Source organism: Quercus robur, chromosome 2, assembly GCF_932294415.1.
Source record: "Quercus robur chromosome 2, dhQueRobu3.1, whole genome shotgun sequence".
Taxonomy (NCBI): domain Eukaryota; kingdom Viridiplantae; phylum Streptophyta; class Magnoliopsida; order Fagales; family Fagaceae; genus Quercus; species Quercus robur.
This window is the reverse complement of record NC_065535.1, coordinates 67,451,976-67,472,562: the sequence shown is the minus strand read 5'-3', so window position 1 is coordinate 67,472,562 and position 20,587 is coordinate 67,451,976. Positions and strand designations below refer to the sequence as shown.

The 20,587-nt window shown below is 34.9% G+C and overlaps 2 protein-coding genes and 1 pseudogene across 4 annotated transcripts; 2 read left to right on the top strand and 1 right to left on the bottom strand.

Annotated features, from left to right (window-relative positions):
* On the bottom strand, window positions 1-7,010 carry LOC126714653 (glutamyl-tRNA(Gln) amidotransferase subunit B, chloroplastic/mitochondrial-like; annotated as a pseudogene).
* Window positions 7,011-8,160: 1,150 nt separating this feature from the next.
* Window positions 8,161-12,001, top strand: LOC126702224 (uncharacterized). Its single transcript, XM_050400885.1, has 4 exons — window positions 8,161-8,262; window positions 9,259-9,336; window positions 9,491-11,577; window positions 11,929-12,001. The coding sequence occupies exons 1-4, from the start codon at window positions 8,161-8,163 to the stop codon at window positions 11,999-12,001; spliced, it is 2,340 nt and encodes a 779-aa protein (XP_050256842.1).
* A 109-nt stretch (window positions 12,002-12,110) lies between these two features.
* Window positions 12,111-20,368, top strand: LOC126714652 (protoporphyrinogen oxidase, mitochondrial). 3 transcript variants are annotated; one of them, XM_050414887.1, is made up of 18 exons: window positions 12,111-12,276; window positions 12,497-12,536; window positions 13,353-13,488; window positions 13,598-13,663; window positions 13,928-13,978; window positions 14,129-14,185; window positions 15,419-15,495; window positions 15,613-15,649; window positions 15,799-15,864; window positions 16,180-16,220; window positions 16,758-16,890; window positions 17,066-17,245; window positions 17,669-17,743; window positions 17,989-18,112; window positions 18,196-18,304; window positions 18,464-18,538; window positions 18,681-18,787; window positions 20,101-20,368. In XM_050414887.1, exons 1-18 carry the CDS (start codon window positions 12,243-12,245, stop codon window positions 20,226-20,228), a joined length of 1,536 nt encoding a protein of 511 aa, XP_050270844.1. In that variant the 5' UTR covers window positions 12,111-12,242; the 3' UTR covers window positions 20,229-20,368. The 3 variants fall into 3 exon arrangements, with proteins under 3 accessions (XP_050270844.1, XP_050270846.1, XP_050270845.1); XM_050414889.1 differs by having other exon boundaries at window positions 12,152-12,276; window positions 13,403-13,488; XM_050414888.1 differs by having other exon boundaries at window positions 12,162-12,276; window positions 13,367-13,488.
* Window positions 20,369-20,587: the final 219 nt, after the last annotated feature.

Here is a 20,587-nt window from a genome sequence, read left to right as displayed (position 1 = left end):
TAACAATAACATGGTAACCCTTTCCACTAAATTATAATCATCAAGAGAAAGAAATGTTTTTGGTCTAAAAACAGTGTGCTTGACTTACTGCAAGAGACATATAAATACTAACACAAAATGAGCTTACAATTCACTATGAATGTATCCTACTATGGAAAGCCGATCAAGTGACAAAAGAATGTATAAGTGAGAAGCATGCCCCCAGTCTCTTCCACGCAATTCCGCTCCATGTTTCTTGCAGAACAGGTAAAAACTGCAAGTTGCTGGGAAGTTATGAGTTCAGAAGTAAAGCTTGAACAAGCTGGTTAGAGTTAAAATATGCTTCTACCATCAGTAAAGAGGATATAAAATTCATCAGTAAAGTTCATTGGGGTGCCATCGTCAGCTAAATCACATCACTGGGACAACACCGGTTTGCCTCAAGTAAGTGCACTATGTAGGCTAGACCCACCCAACGAGAGACCAGTTTCAATGATGGAAGCTGGCAAGAGTTATGCCATGAGTAACAAAGTTGCATGCATTTTTCATTTTCTTGTGATAGGATATATATGGAGATAGATACCCACCAACAAAAGCATCAGCTTTTGGCATTTAATTTCTCCAAAAGTATCTTGTTTAGAAGCCCAGGATTTGCTTTACCTTTTGACAATTTCATGCACATCCCCAAAAATGCTGAATAATCTTGGTATATAGGAAATATATTAACAAATTAACCAGGATAAAAATAGATAACAAGTTTCATATTAAGACCTGCAAATTTTTTACCTGACCAGCAAAATAACCTTGTAGCTTAGTTTTGCCCCCACGATATTGCTCCAGCTGCTTTGGGTTCTCTGAAAGCACTTTATCTACCATTTTCTCAATCTCCACCATTTTCTCAATCTCCACAGGATCTACTATCTGTTATTTTCAAAACAACGAGGGGATTCTTTACACAATTTCTACCACACCATGTTACTATATCATCATTATCATTCAAATAATTGCAACCATTTGATCGGAAGTGTAAACCATCTCTCTCATAGAACATCACTTAATGAAACTAGTCCCAAATTAGGGAAACACTTGCTCGGGCTTTTTCACCAACATGCGACTCACTTTCATATATCAGGTTGATTGCCTAACAAGCCAAAGCTTGACAGCCGTATGCTTTAACATCAGTTGATGATCCAATGAAGTTGCAATAACAACTCCTCAAGATCTTTTGCCAAGGAGTCAGTAAGAAATGATGACAATTCATACAGTCAATCAACAATACTATAGAACACAATAGCTTCAAAAGTAAGTCTCTTTTTCTTTTTTTGGTGCTTTTTTTTTGGTGGGGGGGGGGGGGGGGGGAGGACGGAGGGGAGTTTACTAGAATTAATATTGAATTAACATAAAAGTGATGATCAAATAAGGCCACTAACCAACCTCAGTTAGACCCGTAAAGAAGTTCAAGTTTTAGCTCATATCACATTAACATAACTTGAATAGGCTGAAATCAGGTCAACTAGCATACTCGAAGATCAATTATACACAAGCTTAAAACCATTCAGCTTCTCTTGCTCATACCATATCTCCAAGACATTGAAATGCTTATTAAACTCTCAACAGTAAAAACAAATTCAAAAACAAAAATAATTTCAAATTCAAAAAAATAAAATCTTAAAGATTTTGGTGCTCCTTGCATCATAATATAAGCAATACCATAGACATATCCTACTTCAAAAGGTTTTGTTTCATTGAAGTCCTCAGATACAAGGACATCCACTAAAACTAGTTAGTTGTCCTTGCTTCCTGCTTACTCACTCTTACATTAGTCCAAGACCACGTAACCCTTGAAATTGAGCAGCCAATCCTAGGTTTCAAATTTAGACATCTTGTGTGAGCATTTCATGGCAAGGGTATCGGAAATAAAAGTTTGTTTTTATATCATTTGAAAAGGATTGTATCTATACTTTTTTTTTTGGAGTAAAACGGCAAAAATATCTATACAAATTTTTATAAGTAACTTACCTGAACCAAATCCTTTTCTTTTATTAGTCCCTTGACGGTTCCACCTTTGGCCAGTAGTTCAAACAATATCTGCAAATTATAAATTAAATGGTACGAATAAACTTATTCATAAAGAAAACAGAATGGTAAAACGTGTCCAAACAAGACTAGGATTACAGCAAAACTATAATAAGGTCTTGCTTCCTTTTCCATTCACTTAGACAGGCTAACACAGCACCATGCCCCCACAAAGCACGACACAAAATCTATACCTGCAGAAACCTCAATCCCCCACACCAATTGAGCTGTCTCATTGCTAAACTATCTTAAGGTCCCAATGCACCATATTATAGTTTTAAAACTTATCCCCCATATTTTGCAGCTACTATATCTTAAAACATTGCCAACAAGGAACACTAGCTCAAATGACACCTCCTCCCCTTGTAAGAAAAAAGTAGGAGGATGAGGTCATGGTTCAATGCTTGTATAGCTTACCAATAAAAAAAATCTTAAAATCTTGCTCCTTTGTGATACTTACAATTCCCTCAAGCCACATGCTATTACAAGCCTAATCTAGGTTACTGTTATTTGATATTTTACCTACTTATATGTTAGATTAGAGAGGCTCTTATGATCCAATAACATTATCAAAGGGCGGAAGGGGGAGTAGAAGAAGAAAATCTTTTATACTGATTAGATATTTACAAATAAAGTGAATTGACAAGACCCAAAAAAAAAAAAAAAAAAAAAAAAAAAAAAAAAAAAAAAACTAGGACAAATATTTACAAACGTGATCCAATGACAGATGCACATATGATGATCAACTAGGACATCAGACTTCAAATGAAATTTGAAATGTAGTATGTAGTAATCATTAGTACAGAGACAAACTCTTACCTCTTTCCCTATCTTTCCACTAATATTACCACCTTTTATTGAAGCTATCAACTCAGCTAGCTCCTGGGGGATTAACTTAATCTCATTTATGGTCAACTTTTCATTTTTCATGTAGGCAGCAATATCACTCATTATCCAATTGGCAGCCAGCTTCACATCAGATCCCTTTGTGATAGTTGTATCAAAAAATTTTGCAACCTGAGACATTCATTCAGCAAATGAGCCATATCTCAGATCATTCTAGCATGACATATGTCCAAAACAAATACTTTAAAGCAACAGATACATGGTCATAAAGGCATGAAAGAAATATCTTTCAGGCTTGCCTCCAAGACAGACTAAGGCAAATGCCTCAAGGTACAGCATTAGAGGCTTAAATGACCTTGTCCACCTTTCAAATTCTGAGACATTCAAGAGGCACATGGAAAATGCTTGAAGCTTGTGATATATGACTCAAATACATGACTAAACAAATTTTGGAGTTTCTATTACAGGATTAAGAGCTAGCACAAATTTTTCTTGTCTTTCCCTTCCTGTTTTGCTTGATCATTGTAATTTGGTTTCTTGATGTTTTTGCCTCTTTAGTACATTTCCTATGTACTGAGCTGTGTTCTTTTTAATAAAAATTTTATGTTACTTATCAAAAAAAAAAAAAAAAGCACTCTCTCTCTCTCTCCACTTTTTTAATTACATCTCATTTTGAATAAATACATTTAGATTAAGGACCTTAGGCAAAATTCTACATTGGGAATTACTGAATCATATATGAATTAGGACAAAGGGAACGAAGCCAAATGAGATTTTAAATTCCTGGGTCAGGTGTGGCAGTTCTTGGACAGCTTGGTTTTTGAGGAATTAGGGTGAGGGCTCGGTGGGGAAAAAAGGTGGAAAATATTAAGAACTACAGGGTTTCTGCTGAAAATGAATAATAGGATTTGGGAATGAAACAAAAGGAAAAACCAAGGTCTGGATTGCTGTTCCTGGACTGTGAACATAACCTGCGAACTAGGTTTTATCTCTTTATGGGGTTTTTGGGGTTATTTGATGGATGGGTAGTTCCACGTTTTGAAGTTTAGATTTTAGGATTTAATAGGTGAAAAAAGACTGTATTCGCAAGATTTTAAATTGCTGAGAATCTAAGAACAAAAAGGAAAAAAGAATATTAGATTTTAGGATTTAATAGGTGAAAAAAGACTGTATTCGCAAGATTTTAAGTTGCTGAGAATCTAAGAACAAAAAGGAAAAAAGAATAAACTTCTAGGCATTACACCTTGGCATCATACATCGGAGAAGGTTGTATCACAAAAAATCTCTTACAAAATTCAAAGCTTTTGGAAATATAGAAAACTTATTCATGTTCCCCGTTGGATAGAAAGCATTATATCTGACTAATTCCAAAACCTACTCCTTGGAAGCTAAAAATTACAAATTATGCAACAATTAAAAATAAATAAAATCAAATCAAAATAATATTGTTTCTCACTGCCAGTGCCAATATCTCTCTAGAGTAACCAAAATTTTAGATTTTCTTATTTTTATTAACCATTCCTTAAATCTTATGTAATGAATATGAATTGGGTGCCTCCTTTCCTACTCTTCTCCTTTTCTTCTTCTTTCTTTTTTGATAAATAATAAGAGATGGTTTTTAATCATAGAGGTTTTTTCCTATTTTATTTGGTTGGCCTTTACCTTCAAAATCCTGAATATGTAAAGCAAAAGCTTGTAAATGCCAATTGAGCAGTCCCCAGATAGTAAAAACATTCAAAGTAATGAAGAGGACTCACATTAATGTCATTTGCTAGGAAAAGAACATCCTGCATGCTTAGGCCCATCTTCTCATACCTTCTACGATTCACTTCTGGAAGTTCAGGCAATGAATCATGAATACTATTGACATATTCTTTAGTGAGAATAACTCCTGGAAGGTCTGGTTCTGGGAAATATCGATAATCAGAAAGTCCTTCCTTTTTCCTCATTGTAACTGTTTTCTAAAAAGTATAACACAGGTTAATGGAACATAAAGTAGACACAAAATGACCAAGTGAACCATAAATCTAGTACTTGTTTCCACTACATCACTAGAATAAAAGCAAGATGTAACAACAACCAGAGCGCCTTCTTCCCAGAGACGAGTTTCCTGTGTAATTTGATCACCCTGGCCTTGGTCTATGAAGAAGCACCTGCCTTGAAATTTCAAAATCAATAGCCCTGCTGACTGACGAAAAGAGTACAGATTTTTTTATCTAAACCTGGCAATACAAGAGGGGCTCAGTTGAGGCACCAGCGCACTGCCAATAACTATGCACATTAAATGCATTGAGCTCTAGCTCAAATAAGACTTTTTTCCTCCTATAACAGTAAGAAGCAAGAATTAAACTACCTTTGTCCCAAGCTGTGATTGCCCAATTGGTCGAACTGAGACATTCACATCACAACGAAGTGAACCTTCTTGCATATTGCCATTACTCACTCCCAAATAATGAGCTAACCTCTGTATTTCTGCTGCATATTCTGCAGCTTCAACACCAGTTCTCATATCAGGTTCTGAAACAATCTCCCTGCTCTATTTGAATCAACCTGCAACAAAATCAACCATATCAACAAGTCTATGACATACATAGTAATCACCAATTTCGCCAAGAGCCTTGTAGCTCAATTGGTTGGTATCTCCTAGTGTTTCCAAAGGAGACATCTAGGGTTCAAATCCCCCTCTCCCAATTATTGAATCATCAAAATAAGAATAATAATAATAACCAATTGCAGCTCTTCTAAATCTATATATAAGATATGTGTCACAAACAAATTTTCTTTTTGAAATGCATACCAACTCATACATACTGCTAGATAATAAGGCAATAAATTGCAAAATTAGCATGCTTATAGAATCAACTTAAGTTACTTAACCCACAAATCACATGATTAACACTTGGAACCTGATTAAACATGAAAACAGTCAACAATAAATATTCTTGAAAATAAAAGGAGAACATATTTTGTTATAATAATAATAAAGTGATTAAATTCACTATTTTCTAATTGCTTAAATATTTGGGAGAACCAATCATTTATCATAACATCATAGCAGGGAATTCTATCCGTGTTTCCAGTTTACATTTTATTTAAAAAATTAAAAATCTATGTATTGAGCCCCACCTATTAAAGGAGAGTATGAGCTCACTGACACAAGAGGAGTGCTAGAATAATGAGTAAATAATTGAATCTATTATTTTTTTAGTACTTTTGAAATAATTAAATCGATTATTTTTTAGTACTTTTCTAGAGAATTGATAATTTATCATGGTTAAAATATAAAATATAACAAAAATTGGTACGGTACGTAGGCAAAGGGGAAGAAGTAATTACCTGTGAATAACTTCCATATTCTGAATGAAGCAGCTTGCCTGCATCTTCCTCCATGTGAACCCTTGTAATGCCAAACCTCCTATGCCCACCACCAAACTCCACAGGAATATCCAAATCAATGTAACCACCACTTGCAATTGGAACATCAAATAGAGATATTTGGTACCCTTTTGGAAGGTCCGGGAAAAAGAACTGTTTCCTATCAAACTTTGAGTTTAGAGAGAACTTGCAATTCGGTGCAAGACCCAGTTTCACCGCCAATTCAATGACCTTTGAGTTCAAAACTGGCAAAGCACCAGGCATGCCCATGCAAATGGGGCAAACACTAGTATTTGGTGGGGACCCATAATTGGAAGGACAACCACAAAAGGCTTTGGTGAGAGTGTTGAGCTGGACATGGGTTTCTATACCAATGATTGCTTTATAGTCTTTTGAGATTTTATCAATCTGGGTACGAGGTAAAACTTTGATTGGAGGCTTTTGTTTTTCTTGAGTGGCTGTTTGGGCTTCTGTGGTTTTCATAGTGCAATATAATAAAGCACCATTCTTTCTTCTAAACAATGCAGTCTGGTACAGCAACAAAGGGTAGTTTTGAATTCTTCTAAAGAGACAAGAAAGTGGTGAGACTTTTATGCTGTGTCTGCAAAGCATTAAAATAAGGCATTGGTATGCTATAAATATATTAAAAAGAAACAGCATAAATCTATTATCTTTACAATTCAAGCATTCAAATTAAAGAGACAAGAAAGTGGTGAGACTTTTATGAGTGTGGGTTAGCAATTGTAGAAGAATAAAAACATGGAAACCATTGTTTATTTATTCCAATTTGGACAATTCCAGACCTGTTGGGCTTACTTAATAACGGCCCACGTTGAAAAATCTATACTTTTTTTTTTTGGATAGTTGAAATCTATCCTTAAATTCAAACCATTTACAAACAAACAAACACAATCATTACTCATAGGACACGTGTAGTCACTCTCATTCATCAACAGACACCTATTCTCAACGTTCCCAACCGTCAAAAATTTCCTCACAAAACAAGTGTTAGTGTTTCCAAAAGCCCTTCACTGTTTGTGTTACCCAAAACCAGACCAAAACAAGGCGAGAAATGGAGAAGATGGCACTTTTTGTTTTTCTGATTCATCATTAACCATTTGCTTTCATAGCTTCCATATGTAGAGCAGTTGCTTGTGAGTTCTTACTCTGATTAAACTGACTCATTCTTCTTCATAATTGAATTAATGTATTGTGAATGATTTGATATTTAGGTTTCTGTCTTTTTTGGGTTGGTTTGTATTAAACGTCTGGGTTGATGATTTGGATTGTTAAAATTGGGTGTATCAATGTATGTGCGAATTTTAATTTTTTGATTCTGAATTAACTCCATTTTTCTAGATTTTATATGTGTTTTATTCAAGTTCTGTTTTTCTTTTGCTGTTTTCTGAATAAGTGTGTTCTAAATTTTTATGTGTGATTTGTTTATTATAATTATATTCTCTTGGTTAATTTCCATTATATCTGTAAATACAACTAGGGGCGTGGTTCATGCGTGTGTATGTTGTACCAAAAACTTGTTTTCTTAAATGGTCCTTTTTTTGTAGGCTAACATTAACTGCAGAATGATAATTTTGGTGTAGTGGTCATGTTTGGGACCTTTGGGATGAAATTATGTCCCATATAGATGACACACTTCCACTGTTTCATGTGATATTCAATTTACTTTATTATGATTCTTTTTGCCTCTCCTTTATAGAGGTTGGAATTGGATTGTTTTACCAAACAATCAATTATATATTGTTCCAAATTCCAACTCCCAAATCCTAAACTAGGAAACACCTGTGCCTTCTTCCTTTAATGAAGTTTTATGGTTGTGGCTAAACTTGATTTCAATAAATTTTACAGATTTTCCAATGAGAAAAGATGGAACTTGAGAAAGTAGAATCTGATCTCCTTGCCTTGAGACAATTATATGGGCTCCGTCAAAATATTGGTCAAGGCCTGCAAAGCAAAAGTTCAGAAAATGTAAGCTCTCTTATCTCGAAACAATCTGTTTTCCTTTGCTTTGACTTACCATGTCATGAAGTCTTGACTTTCAATTGTATTACTTCAGTACCGCACTCATTATTTTGGCTATGGGAAAAATAAACAACAAGCAATTAATAAACCTTTTCTTTTATTTGTTTCTTAATTTTAATTTTTCGCCCCAGGCATTGTGGTGGTAATATACTCTATCCTTTTGAAGAATCTTGAACTGTACCTCTTTGTTCATTGCATGATTTGATTATAGTCTTTATAGATACTTTGAAGAATCGAAAATGTGTGAAGAATATAGTTTCTGAGATAGAAGATAAATTCTAGAAAAACAACCACCTGGTGTTGTATTCACCGATATAATCGTTTAGTTTTACATCTCATGCCTTTTATTATTAGTACAACAGGTGAGGGGTTCTGTTTCTATAACAAACCATTCAAAAAATCAAATAAAAGATCAGATAACATAATAAGTTATAAAGAATCTTTTGGTGGTGAGTAATATCTTCGGAACTCTTCTTGCCATTCACTGTTTTTGATTTCTTCTCTGCAGTCTGTGACTTATCCTTAATGAAAAAATCATTTGTTGAGTATGGTTGTTTTTTCTTTCTTGTTGATATTTTTTTTTTTGAGTGGTGCTTTCAATACTACAAAATTTACTACATAAGCTCTACAAACCAATGTGTTAATTTTTAGACATGAGAAAAAAATTTAACCAAAAAAAATATTTATTATGTTGTTGTGCTGACACAAATTACATTCATTGTCACTTCATTTTGTAAGGTTTTTTTTTTTTTTTTTTTAATATTTAATATTTAATTTTTAATATAAGAAAATTGGTAGTAGTTTTAGCATTTTCTGTCTTTTTTTTCCCCCCTACTTTTACTCCCAAGGAATGGACGTCTTATAGTATATAGCAACATAAAAAACATTTAGTGCTCTTTTGGTATGACTTAATCTTAACATGATCTTCTTCTTCTTAAACAGTTGGATGAGAAAGCGCAACTCTTTTTGAAAACTTTGCTTGATAATGCAACAGAAAGAGTTTTTGAGACCCATTCAAAGGTACATTTTGTCATTCAGTACTGTGAATGTTGTTCTTGTTGGTTTTGTTTCTAGAACAGACTGTACTTAAGAAAACAAAGTATGGTATTGGATCCTATTATCTTAATAGGCAAAGGATTATTGCCTAATTTATTTTCTCATGCTGGTATCACAGATTATAGCAGCACAATCTGGTGTCTCTAACACACCAAAGGCTATGCTAAAGTTAAACCCTCCTGTTCCAACATCTGTTCCCATCATTACTCAAGCCTCAAGCAAAGGGTCCAAATTCCAATCAATTACTTCACAGAAAGATGAGCTGCCACCCAGGAAACCAACACTAAAGAAAGCAACTTCCATGCTCTCTAAACCCAGCATTTCTTCAAACAAACCCGAGGGCAGAAGGCAACAATGTTGGATTTATAAGCAAAGCAGTATGAAGAGGCAGAACTCAGTTGAGGACAAAAACAGCATAGCTAACGCTAGAGCCACAAGTTCAAACTTAAACAGTACTCGTCAACATCAACTGCACAACCAGTTAGGCCCTTCTAATGTGGCCAATGTGCAAGCAAAAGAAATACCACAAGTGAAAGAGAACCCAATACAGAAAAGAATGCATGAACTCCAACATAGTCCAAGCATTGCTAGTTCCTCAAGCTATTTGACAACTGGGCTTATTGAACCAGGACTTGGGAATAAAAAACCGGACCAGGCCAGTGATTTTTCAAAGGACGTTGCTAGTACAATCAAACAAGTTGAATCCCACATTTCAGCTTTAAAACCTTGTTCTGGGGTTGTGGATTCTAACATGACTAGTGCAAGTTTGGGTGTGATGTCTAAGCCAGTTACTCCTTTGACACACACAAGAGATGGGTTTGTTAAAAAAAGCGAGCTGGGCTATCTTGGTGAGCCTGTAGCTTTGGGTCTGGGTCAAAATGAATTGCCGAGTCAAGAGGCGAGTCAACTCAGCAGGAAACATGATAGTCGTTTGAGCCCAGCACGCAAGCCCATTTATTCTCTGAGTCAGCTAGCGAGTCAGATCGGTGGTGCTGGGGACAGTGAATCGTTTTCAAGAGCACGTGGCTGGCCAAGTGTGAGGAGTAGAATTGGGTCATTGAGTCGAGCAGCGAGTCAGAATGACGATTTAATGAGTCAGAGCGGTGATTATGTTCAAGGGTTGAGGTTTTCTATGAGTCAGCCTTCCAAAGAGAGTGAAAAACAAAAACATCCTACGGCTGAGATAAAGACAACTAGGAAAGGGGTTAGATCTAGACCATCCATGCCATCTCAGTCAGTGGAGTTCACTTCTTCTCTCGGTCCTAGTGAGAAAAAATTGCCACCTCAGATGGTAATCAAACCAACTCTACTAGGACTAGATCAAAGAAAAGGGACCCACAAGATCAACCATATGGGCCCACACAACAAGATCTTGCCACGTCAGGTGCTTGATGAATTAGAGGGTCCTAGCTCTTCTTCAGATTCTTACTTCTCCACTATTAATAAACAAGGTAGTAGTGTGAGCAGTAGTGAAAGTTTTGGTTACTCATTGCCAAGTCAGACTCGGACCCACCATCAAATTGGTCCCACAAGTGAAACTGGTTGGGCTAGTGAGAAAAATCAAGGTAGTGTGAGCAGTATTGAAAGCTATGGTTACTCATTGCCAAGTCAAACTCGGGCCCATCGTAACATTGGTCCCACAAGTGAAAGTGGCTGGACTAGTAATGAAAGCTACGGTTACATTGGTCCCACATCGAGTAAGGTTGTAATTACAAGTGAAAGTAGCTTAGAAGAGACTAAAAGCGGTCCATATGTGGGTCCTACTAGAAGATTCAAATCAGGCCGTAGGAGGAGCCCAAAAAAATCAATCGGACGGTTGAGGAAATTCAAGAACAAATTAGGACTTATATTTCATCATCATCACCATCACCATCACCATCATCACCATGATGATGATGATGAGAATGGTCAAAAAATGTTACACCATGGGGATGTGCATGATAGTAGAGCGGTTCAGAAGGTGAAGAAATCAACGGCGAGTAGTGTGCCACGGAAGCATCAAGTTGGACATTTTCATGGTTTGATGGAAGGGCTATTGAAGCATGTGCAACATTCAAAGAAATCCAAGGGTTCTAAAGGTGGGATCAAACGGTTGGGAAATGGGCCACGTGGTAGCAATAAGAAGTTGCATTTGTGGAAAATGTTACGACGTCATCGTGGTGGGGTGAAGCTACCCAAAAGCAAAAGGGGGCGTGTTAGAATAGGGTTTATGAGAAAATATAAAAAAAAAAAAACCACTTCTTAAAATGAGTTGAGATTTTGGTTCCTTTGAAAAAATAGTGTATTTGTGTTTTCTTTTCCTATTTTTTGTGGGACTCACTTATGAAAAGCATGTTTGGGTTTGTTTTTTTTGTTCTCATTTTCATTTTCAATATAAAAAAAAAAAGAAAGTGAGAATAAAAATAGAATACGAAAACAACTCTTTAACATTTTCACTTTAAGCAAAATGAGTTTAGCGGTATTTTTGTAAAAAAATTGAAAATTGTGGGAAAAGATTGTGAGGATATTCAATGAAGAAAGTAGTTGTTTTTTCATAACTCATATGAGTTCTTGAAGGAAAGATGGAGGGAAATCCAATGCTGGGTGGGCCAGAGGCCCAAAGCTTATTTGGAAGGAAATCCAATTGTAGAAGAATATAAAGATGGAAGGAAACCCATTGCTTATATGGACTATTCCAGGCCTGTTTTTATGAGCCTACTTAAAAGCAGCCCACGTTGGAAAATCTATCCTCAAAGTCAAACCAACCATTTACAAAGCAAAAAATGGCAAAGAGTTGCTGGACTCTGTCTATCAGTATCTCCTCTCCTCTCATGTCTTTTGAATTTAGCAGCAGCAACATTGCCTTTGTCTTCTAATCACACACAACAGAAATGGCCTCAGCTACCAAAGAAAATAAGAAGAACAGTAAGTCTCTCTCTCAGTAACAAAGTCAAGAGAAAAAGTTTGTAATTCTTTATAATCAGTGTCTTCAGTACTGTAAATGCCGGGTTTTTTTTTTACCAAGTACCCTTTTCAATTGTCTGATGCTGTACGAAATTTGATGTTCAAAGTGTGGTAGGTTTTAAGGTAGGATCTTTCTTTGATTAATGATGTAATGATATAATGGGTTCTTGAAATTTTGCAGGTTCTGCCAAAAGAGTAGCTGTTATTGGCGCTGGTGTTAGGTACTCTCTTCATTTAATATTTATGTGTTAAGGCTTTTTACTGTTGCTGGTAAATTATTCACTGTGTTTTCTTAGAGAGAGGCTGAGTGGGTCTTTCATCAATGTGGTAATCAACTTCTTTGATTAGTATTGTGTACTATGTGAATGTATAATGTGGGGTTTAATTGTGAAATCATGAAAATGCAGGACTAATGCTAGGATGGAATTAGCTATGAATGTTTGATTATATATTGGAAATGTTTAGTTTGTTTAATTTGATTTGTGTGAAATGGGTGTAAATTGTGCCTGCACACAATGCTCAAGCTGACTGGTAAGCGGCCTCTTTTAGCCATTAGGATAAAAGGTAACCATACCCACTCTTACCTCAGCGATCTAGAACCAGGCAATAGAGCTTCTTCAGCTGTCTGCCTCTTTCTAGACAACTCGTAGCATAAACTATTGACATTGCAAAATCGATTGGCACCTTTGATGTTTCCAATGGAGACATCCAAGCTTCAAAAATATAATTATGGTCCCTTAAGAATGTCTGGAGTATTTAAACTCTGCTGAAGTAAGCCCATCAGTCCTCCCTCAATGATTGGATGGAATATAAGGTTTTGGGTTCAAGACTCACCAGGTGCATCGCATGAGTAACTTACCAATTGTTTAAAAAAACTCTCTTGAAATAAGCCCATCAGTCCAGAACTTAATTTATGCTTCAGTGATGAGTTTATTATCCAATTTGACAAATTATATTATGATACTCACACATTTTGCAATATAATTTGACTTTTGTTTTCCATAAGTTGACTTTTACTTTATCTTTTGATGGTCAAGTGGGCTTGCTGCAGCATACAAATTGAAATCACATGGTTTGAACGTCGCAGTATTTGAAGCTGAAGGAAGAGCTGGAGGAAAGTTAAGAAGTGTTTCACATGATGGTCTAATTTGGGATGAGGGAGCGAATACAATGGTAAAAATTTTTTGTTTGCAGATTGGGATGACAATGAGTTCTTACTTGAAACCAATCTCATGAGTTCTTACTTGAAACCAATAGTAATGGAGGTTTTGTTGCTGTGCAGACTGAGAGTGAACCGGAGGTCAGAAGTTTTCTTGATGACCTTGGACTTAGAGAAAAGCAACAATTTGTAAGGGTTTTCTTCGTTGTTTCAAACATTTAACTGAGTAACCTGTAACTTGTGCATTGTCGTGCTATAGTGGGAATCTTTTTCTTTGATTTGTCTTCTATCACTAACTATGTTTAAGACTTTTGACTGCTAAACTTTGATTCTTGGAGTTTTGAAGAGATACCTCATTGCTTTGGAAATAAAATTTTTGAAGTTTGTGGTAGTTATTCTTTTCATTTGTTATGGAACTTTTATGACTAAATAAATTGTTGTCTTCTGTTACAGCCAATTTCACAGAACAAGCGGTATATTGTAAGAAATGGGATGCCAGTACTGGTATGTCCCGCCTTTTACATTGTGCTAATTGAGTTTGCTACTTTTGATGGTATCACATTTTTTTTTTAATTATAAATTTTAATTTTGTTACTGTTGTTTATATGCAGCTGCATTAACTGTGATGACAACCTTTCATTTTTTTAATGTCAGATACCCGCAAATCCCATTGCACTGATCAAGAGCAACTTTCTTTCTGCCAAATCAAAGGTTTGTTTCCAAAACATGTTCAGAAACCACTTCAACCTTAGAAAATTTCCATTATATAAAAAAAAAAAAATATATATATATATATATATATATATATTAATTTGCAATGTTTTTGGGTCCATTGACAATAATCATTACATGTTTTGTTTTTGTGTTGACAAAGGTTGTTGCAAGAAATAATGTATTCATAACAAAGATCTAGGCTTCCTGATGTATCATATGTGCATTCATATGCATCTAATCAAATGAATTCCTAAGATTTTGAAACTGGCAAGTTTGGGTAGAATATGGCAACCGGCAACTATGCACATGAGATGTGAGATTCATGATCTAACGGCACCAAGAGTTCACTACAGTTAAATGATAATAATGGCCCCACACAAAGTGCGCAAATAAGAAGCTACAAGTTCTCTGTGCTGTTTCATTGCACACTTAAGGTCATTAGGTCGTTATCTTCAATTTCTGGAATTGTCTTTATTTTATTTTTTCAAGGGTATGCAGTGTGCTTTTTTGTATACTCTGTGTACTTGGGTTACACCCCCTTGGACACTTATATTAACTTTAAAAAATAATAATAATAATAATAAAAACTCATGAAATTCTATATATATAGCTCTTGACACTTGACATGCTAGAGCATAAGACTTCCCACAAAAGTATACTTGTGGAGAAATATTAAGGTTTTTTTTACCCACAATTTTTTTTTTTTTATTAAAAAAAAAGGAAATATTAAGGTCACTTATATTAAATATTGTACATGGCCTGTAATTGTTGTAAGAATTCGGAAAATAGGAGGGCACACCTTGATAGTTTCTATTTTGCTAGTGTTTGCCTTGTATTATTACTCTCTACAACTCTTGAGACATTTTATACAATTTAAAAGTACAAAACTCACTTTGGAAGGCTTAGTACAAAACTTGGCTTAGTTGATCTGTATCTTTTTGCTTGAAAATCTTTCAAGTGGACAGCCAATTCAAAACTAGAAGAATCGTATCTGATAAAGCATATATTTCTAAACTTATTTACAATTGGGGAATTAATACACAAGTATACAAATTGCATCTGAATTGCCAAGGTAATTTTTAATTGCATAAAGTGGAACCCAATTAGATTTTTTTTTTCTTTTACACTGCACATCTTTTCTGTGAGCATTCTTCAAGTTCAAGGAGCATAGTACAACTCTTTCTCTCTCTCCTTTTGAGTATAGTGATATGTGCATTTCTGTGTGTGCAGTTTCAAATCATTCTTGAGCCATTTTTGTGGAAGAAAATTAACTCCTCAAAAGTTTCTGATGACTATACACAGGAAAGGTGATAACCCTAAAAATATGTAATTTTAAGTTTTCTGCTCATACTTTTTCTCTTCTTTGTTTGTTACTATTTACAGTAGTCCCTTTGTTTTCTTATTTGCTATTTGTTCTCTTGTAGTGTGGGTGGGTTCTTTGAGCGTCATTTTGGGAAAGAGGTATTAATTGTATTGTAACACCATTAATCTGTAATACATACATTTCTATACATGAAATGATGTTTATGTAGCACAAATCTTTTGTTCTTCCTGAAATTGATAGATGGAAATATTTAATGCATTTCTAATTAGTGCTTTTCACTTGTAAGGTTGTTGATTATCTCATTGACCCTTTTGTTGCGGGCACAAGTGCTGGAGATCCCGAATCTCTTTCTGTGAGTAATGTCTAAGATCTTTGGACTACCTACTACTTATCATTGCTAAGAAGCACAAGCATAGGATTTTTTTTTTTTTTTTTTTTTTTTTTCAATTGATCAATTATGTCACTAACTAAAGAAGATGCCTGTGCATACGTGTGGTGTATTTATCCTGCATTAATCTTTGTTTTTTGGGCAATCGGAAACTTTTAGTTTTAGAGAGCTGCTTTTATGAGCCATGACTTCTTTATGTTATGACTTCAACTGTTGATGCTTATTCATTTTCATTTGTTCAATAACCTCTTTTTATTGCTTTCTTAATGTTTCAAATAGATCCGGCATTCTTTCCCAGATCTGTGGAATCTAGAACAAAGGTACTGTGTACTTTATGCTGTTTCTAAATTTTACAATTGATTATATTGCCAAAGATTTTTTTTTTTGACTTAACTGTTTGTTTGAATCTGGATTCGCTGTCAGTTGTGTCATTCTGTACAAACCCTGCCTTTGCCTATCCTATTGTTAGAAGAGAATTTATACTTGAGTCATGGCTCATGATTCAGTTGACCTTAAGAGATTTGTCTCTTTATAGAAGAATTCGTGATACATCTGGCTACAAAGAATATATTTTATTATTTAACAGTTACATGAGCACTTTAAAATTTGGTCTATTTCTCTTGGTACTTGATGTCTTCTTTAGTTGCAAATAACGTTGTACTTCTATAGCCACATTCCTCACTGACTTCTCGCAACCATTCTTTAGGACCTAATTTGGTACAACTTTCTGTAATTGAATTGGCAGGATGAACTATTGTGATCTATAATTATTAATAACATATGCATATTGATATTCTGTTTATTGATGCTTGTTTCATGATCAATTTCTATAATTGGCCTATTTTCTACTCTGTCAGGTTTGGCTCCATTATAGCTGGGCTGCTTCAATCTAAGATATCTGCCAAAAGGGTAAAAAGTGGTGAAACAAAGGGTACTTTAGAAAAAAAGAAACCTCAGCGTGGTTCATTTTCCTTTCATGGTGGAATGCAGGTACTGATACCTCTTAAGAATTTATGTAATTTTGCATGCTGTACCTGACATCACTCAGGTGTAGCATGCTTCTTGTAGATGTAGGAATGTAATGCTTAATGTGATCTTATTTTACGCATTGCTAGTTTTTAGAATAAATACTTGGTTCTTGTATTCTGATCTTGGTCTTTTGCAGACACTAACTGATATGTTGTGTAAAGAGCTTGGCAAAGATGATGTGAAACTGAACTCAAAGGTCTTGTCACTATCTTACAGCTGTGATGGGAAGTCTGCATTAGAAAATTGGTCAGTTTATTATGCTTCTGACCATGACAAGCATTTACAACGTTTATCTGTTGATGCTGTAATCATGACGGTCAGTATACATATTTTCTCAGAAACATTTTTTTCTCATTTATTTGCAAGACCATGGAATATGTATTTTTAACATTCTCAAAAAAATGTATGATTTATTTGTCTGATGTTGCTGCTGCTGAAGCTTATGCAGCTTGATGCGAGTTGATTTGAAAGAAATAAAACAAGAATAAATGAAATAGAACAAGAAAGAAAATATATCCATTTCACATGGCAGTTGTTGGATTGCCACAGAGCACTATAATGCTTCTAAATTATGTATACTTACACGTTAGCCACATGACTTGCATGGAAGATGCTTCTGTATTCTGGAATGTAGTTTCACCTGCTCACACTTGCCGCATTATATATATACACACACACACATATATATATTGCCAAGAAAGAAACATTGTTGACTGACAAGGAGCTTAAATTATTATAGGCTCCATTAAGTAATGTCAAAGAAATGAAGATCACCAAAAGAGGAACGCTCTTTCCACTTGACATTCTTCCTGAGGTATCTATTCCTTAAGTTTGACTTGAATTATGATGCATCAGGTAGTAGGTGCTTTCCTTTCAGGTTGAGTATCTAAACAGAGATAACTTTCCTCTAAATTGACATTCAATTAATCTTTATACCTGTAAATGGTATAACTAAACAAGTTATAGTCTTCAACAAATACTTTTGGTGCCTGAAAAAAAGTTCTTTTCAATCTTAATGATATTGCAGGTGACTTACACTCTCTGGTGGTCATATTGCAGGTGACTTACATGCCAGTATCTGTTTTAATCACAACCTTTAAGAAGGAGAATGTCAAGAGACCACTTGAGGGATTTGGAGTTCTTGTTCCTTCTAAGGAGCAACAAAATGGTCTAAAAACCCTTGGTAATGCTTGGCTCTGGCTCACTAAACGTGAACAATCTAAATTATTCTTCTAATGTTTCAACTGTATGTAATTTGCTGTACAGGAACACTCTTTTCTTCAATGATGTTTCCAGATCGTGCACCTAATGACCTATATCTTTATACAACCTTTGTTGGGGGAAGTCGAAACAGTGATCTAGCTAAAGCTTCTACGTATGGGAAGCTTCCATGCTTTTGATTTAACAAATAAATTATGTATCATATCCTTTACTGTTATATCTTTTACATCAAGTTCTAGTCATTCTACTTATTTCTGTTCTAATTATATATTCCCGTCAACTAACATTTTTCTCCTGTTACCTATATTGCTAGGGATGAGTTGAAGAAGATTGTTTCTTCTGACATCAAGCAATTGTTGGGAGCAGAGGGAGAGCCCACATTTGTAAAGTATAAAACCAATATTTCTTCTTTTTCATTTTTCCTTTTTCTTTAGGTGGTAAATTTTGGAAATGAATATGTTAAATCCTGTAAATTACCATATTTCTTTATTTAAGTTTGTTCTTATATTGTGAAGTGTACTTAATGGCAGTCATTTCTACTGGAGTAAAGCATTTCCCTTGTATGGTCGTAACTATGGTTCAGTTCTAGAAGCAATTGAAACGATAGAGAAAAATCTTCCTGGATTCTTCTATGCAGGTAATCACTTATCAACTTGAAGCTTGCATGTAATAACTTGTAATTTGGATAAGCAATCATTTTCAATCTCCAGCTGGATGAAGGGCTGGCTGATCCTGCCGTTTCCTAAAGTTATATTATTATTAAATAACTAGAACTTCAAATTTAGACCAATACAAAAATCAACTTATTATAAGTGAAGGAATTCAATGAAAAGTATATGAAAATACTTATCCAAAAAAAAAAGGTATATGAAAAATAATTACCTTATTGAATTGAACTTATATATGAATGTGAAAGTGGATAAAACGGCTTGTCTTATTCTCCTTAATACACATCAATGACTACACTGTTATTAGAACACTTGGTATATTTCCATGCTTTAATAACTAGGGTGTAAGATAGGTCCCTTGAGAGCAATCTTCTGTGAAGGAGAGAGTGAACAGAATCATCCAACGTGTACTTAATGTTGAACATTTATTGACAAAGAAAGAACGATTATTTTTCTAGGAATAGTGCCTAACTTCAAGGGCGGTCGCTTTTATGGGAAATTGCAATCAAATTTAGATAATAAACTTTTAAGATCTTAATAAACTAGCAATCCCTGTGGACGCCCATGGATTGGGCCAAACCAACTGAAGTTTCTAGGGAGTCGATGGCCAACTTTTCAAATTTAATAAACTTGTAAGATCTTAATATGCCTTAGCTTCAAGAGTTGTTAAACATGATCAGGTTTCTATTAGGCTTTTTAAGACATTCATGTAAGAAAATAACAACACATCCTACTATTACATCACTATAAGTTGTGAATATCTCCATTTATGCTGTCTTAGCATGCTAGTTAATGACATTGCAACAAAAACTGGAGGATCTGTATTGTTACCGTTCTTCTTACTGTTTTCCTTGAATTCCTTGTCCTAAGGTTTGTCCATGAAATGATAGGATTACATACAGCCCTGAAGAAGAACCGAACTCATCTCCTTGTGGCCTTATCCAACTGAATTAGATGGTGTTGGGTACAGAAATACTATTTTCAATAGCAACATTCACCTTGTAGATTTTGGGTAAATGTAATGAAGTTTCTTATCCTACATTTGTGAAAATGATAAAATTATGGAAAATAATGATTTTGACTGAGAAATGTTATGCTGCTGCTAAGGAATCCTCCGAGTGGTTTTTTTTTTTTTTTAATCTTGAATTCTTGATATTTATTTGTGTACTACATATATGGACAGAGACAATCAGACAAACAAGAACGGCTCTGTCCACCGTATTATGTTATGCCCAGCTAATGCCATCAATAATTTTAATTTTTCTTTTCTGGTATGGACTAGGTAACCATAAGGGTGGACTGGCTGTTGGCAAAGCAATAGCCTCTGGGTGCAAAGCAGCTGATCTTGTGATCTCCTATTTGGAGTCTTCTTCCGATGACAAATTGCTCAAGGAAGGACCAACATTATAGAAATAGGAAGGGTATCCTTGGTACCTAAAATGTTTTCTAATCTTTCTTCTTTGAAGAATATAAGGATGTGTTATCTCTTGCAGAATGTATACCATTCCCCTCTTTTGAAGGGTAAGCAATGAACATGATCTCTTTGTGCATGATAGAGTTACCTTATTGTGGCATTTTTGTTTATTAATAAGTCCCAAGATTTCCCCCCCCTTTTTTCCATTTTGTGGGATAAATAGCTCTAAATAGCTCTTCCAAGATTACAATTTGATGGTTCTAAAAAATAAAATAAAAAATTGCTTAAGCCGGCCGATAGGCGAAAGAGAATCCACTAGTTCAGTTTTGATTAGAATAGGCTTATAAAGTAATAG